The following is a 4122-nucleotide window of genomic DNA, read 5'->3' as shown; positions in this document are numbered from 1 at the left end:
GGGCATGTTGCAAGGAGGGACATCATATTTGGCAGAGTGGAGGGGCGGCAAAGGAGAGGGAGACCTTCGATAAGATGGATCAATTGTGTGACTGGAGCGGTGGGAATAAGTGCGTTTGAGATGGCTAGGTTGGCACAGGATAGAACAGCATTTAGAGCTCTTGTACATGGGGTCGCTATGAGTCGCAGACGACTCGATGGCACATAACAACAACAACAACAAACTATCCATACCCTATCACTGAGGTAGCACTATTTTTCACATACTCTAGATGGGGAAATTGATGCCCAGAACAAGCTAAGTAACAATGAATGTATGACACTGATATGTGTGCATCAGCTATATTCTTTCACTCTTCACAACAGTTCTGTATTCTTTAATTAACTCCCTCAAGTGACAGATGTGCAAGAACAAGATTTTATAGGTGATTGTGAGAGAGTCCCTGGCTTAGAAGACCTAGGTGCTACACAGGAAACTAATATCTCTTCTGACAATCTATGGACATAATTTCTAGTCTCCTCAAATGGAATGCCACTATTATGCCACTATGCATTCAGGAAAGATTCTTTCTGGCATTCCAAGGGGGTTTTGTGGTATTTATAATTCAGTTATAGGTCTTCTGGCTCAGATTCCCCAAATTATAAGCATTATTATAATTCTTTCTACCAAAAGCAATGCTGTCTGGTACACCACTGGTGTTCCATCTTTATCAAGTTTCCAGGGACTAAACCAAAGAGGGCAACTTGGCCCTGTCTATTCAGGTGGTAAGTATACATATCCTTGGCCCAGTAACTCCAATTTTAGGAATTTATCTTTCAAAGATACCTGTATGAGTGTAAAATTATAAACACATACACATAAAGTTATTCATTATATTACTGCTTGTAAAAACAAAATACTAGGAATAACTCAAACACCCCTCAACAAGGGATTAGTTTAATTAGAGTTCATTTGAATAGTGAAATGCTGTGAACAATAAAAATTATTAAAGTGGTCCCTTGTTACTGACTTAGGGTGATCTCTGAAACAGCAAGGTACTACCATTTGTGTAAAAGAACAAAAATATATGCACCTATTGTTTGTAAATAATACACAGAATATCTCTAAAAATTCAGGACACTGCTCACCACCAGGTGAACCAAATATCTAAAAAGAGTTGTTGAAGTATTCCTGTTTTGCCTTTTAGTTTTCAACTATGTGAATGTATTCAACTCAACTGCTCATTGCCATCAAGTTGATACCAACTCATAGCTGACCCTCCACTGGGTTTTCAGAGGCAATAAATTGCATGGAAAGACACTGTTCAGCTTCCTCCTGTGGAACCAACAGTGGATTCAAACTTCCAGAGAGGCGCCACTTTTACGGTAGCAGCAAAACTTCCAATCAAAAGTCTTCAAAGGAAAAAGAAAAATGTGAAGAAGAGCTGACCTTTGGGCTCGGTAGATGTATTTAGAGTTTCCTGTGAGCCGGTAAAGCAGCAAGAAGACATAGGCACTGCCAGCTACACCATGGCAAATTCCTGGTCCCTTCTTTAGCAGGCCCTTCTGCCAGGTGAGTTCTCCACACCGGATACAGGTGTCCAGGTACTGTGGTTTCTTGGAAACAAGATAAGCTTTGGCAAACAGATAGGCAATTCCTGTGAAAATACCAAAGATAATTAGAGGTGACTTTCAAGGCTTGAGACTGTAGAGAAGAGCTTTGCAAACAGTAAGAGACTCACCTGTCACCTTGGGTGTTGGGAAAATGCACATTTGAATACAGTAAAGTCTAGTAAATCTGAGCTGGGGGCAGAGATTCTGCATTTTTAACAAGCACCCTTCCAGGGACCACACTTTATGTATAGCAAGGATCTAGATTCTTTTAAAAATCAATCATATATTTTCTCTATAATATTTCCGTGTTGGTTTTTTATTATATTTCCGTCTTTTAATCGTATGGGAGGATTGGCCCCTGAAGAAAGAAGGGCATTTTTAATTGAAATGGGTTAATTTTTAACGAGGCATACTGTGGTAATTATTATGCCTATCTGGCCATTTGTACTGGCTGGATATTGATACAGCTTGCCCATTTCCCCAAGGGGATCAGAATTTGTAACCTTTAAGTACTTATAACTCTCTACCTTAAGAGTAAAACTGGGAGTCCTTCCAGGAAAAACAAAATTCCCAAATGACCTTGCCAAGACTCCTACTCTACTTGAAAAGTAAGTCCTTCCCAACTTGATTGTTCCAAGGAGATAAATTTTCCTTCAAAACACATCAACAAAGGTAATATCAATTGTAAAGTCAGGATTGCAAACAAGCAAAGTTACAGCTCTTAATAGAAACTATTTTCCCCAAGTTCCAGGTGCTTATATTCAGGGAAGAGGTTAATATTTTAAGATTAACCACTCTCCTGTCAAGCCTTTCCTAATAAGTAAAAATAGGAAAACTCTGAAATGTATTTGATACCCTGACTTTGCTCATCCATTTGGATTATCTTTGCCTGTCATTGTCTTTGGGCTATTTTACAATCCTGTTGAGATAGAAATTAACTTACAGAATAGTGATGGCAATATAAGACATTTCCTACAAAAAAAGGAGCACACATCCCTTCTGGCAGCAGTTGGACTGACATCCTTCTGTTTCTGTAGAAGAGTCTAGTTTTGCATCTATTCAGTAAATTCGTTTCAGCTTTCTTAACCAATTGCCCAGGTGGAGTCTATTCTGACTCATGGTAACCCTGTGTATTTGGGAGTAGAACTGCTCTTTAGGGTTGGAAAAACTGTGACCTTTCAAAAGTAGATTGCCCATGCCTTCTTCCCAGGGCCCTTTGCACAGACTTAAGCTGCCAACCTTTTAATCCTCAGCCAAGCAATCATTTGTACCACTCAGATACTCCTCAGCATTCTTAACATGCATGCTCTTGGGATTCACCTTGGCACTGCCTATCATAATCTTCTGGTTCCCTCATTAATCAATGAGTTAAACAAAGTAATTGACATATCTTAATTTTATATTCATGTGCGATGAGTCATGATTTTATCATTTTAAAGTCTATCCTTTATCACTCCCTCTGTTTAATACATTAACAATGGACTCTTCTTCTTAGCCAATGCATTCCAGTCAACCACTTTACCTTGAGCATTTCCTCCTTTAATTTTAATAACACTTATCTCCCACAACCAAAGGATGTTCCGCTTACTTGGAAGTGCTCACTGATTTGATGAACAGGCAGCTTCTGTGGGTATATGATCTGTACAGCCCCACAGGGCTTTGTGCCATTTTTAATAAGTTAAGGACCTGTATTTTAATGCTTAATAAAGGACCTATATGATCATTTTTTTCATAGGGTTGCTATGAGTCATGCTCGACCCGAAGGCAGGCAATCAACAACAAATAATATAAATATAAATAGAGATAGAGACATGAGAGAGAGAGAGAATATAAATATAAATCTCACCTACATATACATATAAACAATTGCTAAATATGACACTGGAGCTCTGGTGGCCTAAAGGGTAAAGGAATTGCACTGTCAAGCCACCAGCTGCTTTGTGGGAGAAAGCTGGACAATCTCCTTCCATGTGACTTACAACCTATAAAAACCTGCTAGCAAATTAGCTATGAGTTAGATCCGACTCATCAGCAATGAGTGAATTAAATAGGACACTTGCTCGTTAAGAAGGTACTGTCTGGAAAGAGAAGAGTATGTTCATGTGACTGATACAGGACTGTCATTCAAGATGCTGGTAGGGCACAACATGAGTGGTATTGTCAATATTGTTAACTCTAGAGGAATAAGAAAATGGGGTTTTCCATGAGAGTGTCAAGGGAAGCCTTAGATGAAAGGAAGGCCTCCTTGGTTATGTTTGGTTCTATGTTTGGTTTAGATTATGTATGTTGTTGTTGTCGTTATGTGCCGTCGAGTCGCATGCGACTCACAGCGACCTTATGTACAACAGCCCTAAACTCCGCTCTGTCCTGTGCCAATTAAACCGTCTCTGACACTCCCATCCCAATTATCCCAGTCACTGAATCAATCCACCTCATAGAGGGCCTTCCTCTTCTGCGCTGTCCCTCCACCCTCCTAAGCATGATGTCCCTCTCCAAGCACCGGTCTCTCCTCACAACATGTCCAAAGTAT

General features: G+C 39.7%; 1 protein-coding gene across 1 annotated transcript in view; it reads right to left on the bottom strand.

The window, feature by feature from the left end:
• LANCL3 (LanC lantibiotic synthetase component C-like 3 (bacterial)) overlaps positions 1 to 4122 on the bottom strand; it is a 247589-nt gene that overhangs the window by 20419 nt on the left and 223048 nt on the right. Inside the window, exon 4 of the mRNA XM_006902742.1 lies at positions 1429 to 1636. Coding sequence (XP_006902804.1) covers positions 1429 to 1636 — 208 coding nt within the window. The remainder of the gene's footprint in view (positions 1 to 1428; positions 1637 to 4122) is intronic.

Source organism: Elephantulus edwardii, unplaced genomic scaffold, assembly GCF_000299155.1.
Source record: "Elephantulus edwardii isolate Elephantulus edwardi_28Jun2011 unplaced genomic scaffold, EleEdw1.0 scaffold00445, whole genome shotgun sequence".
Taxonomy (NCBI): domain Eukaryota; kingdom Metazoa; phylum Chordata; class Mammalia; order Macroscelidea; family Macroscelididae; genus Elephantulus; species Elephantulus edwardii.
The sequence above is the reverse complement of the archived record's forward strand: the minus strand, read 5'-3'. Positions and strand labels throughout refer to the sequence as shown.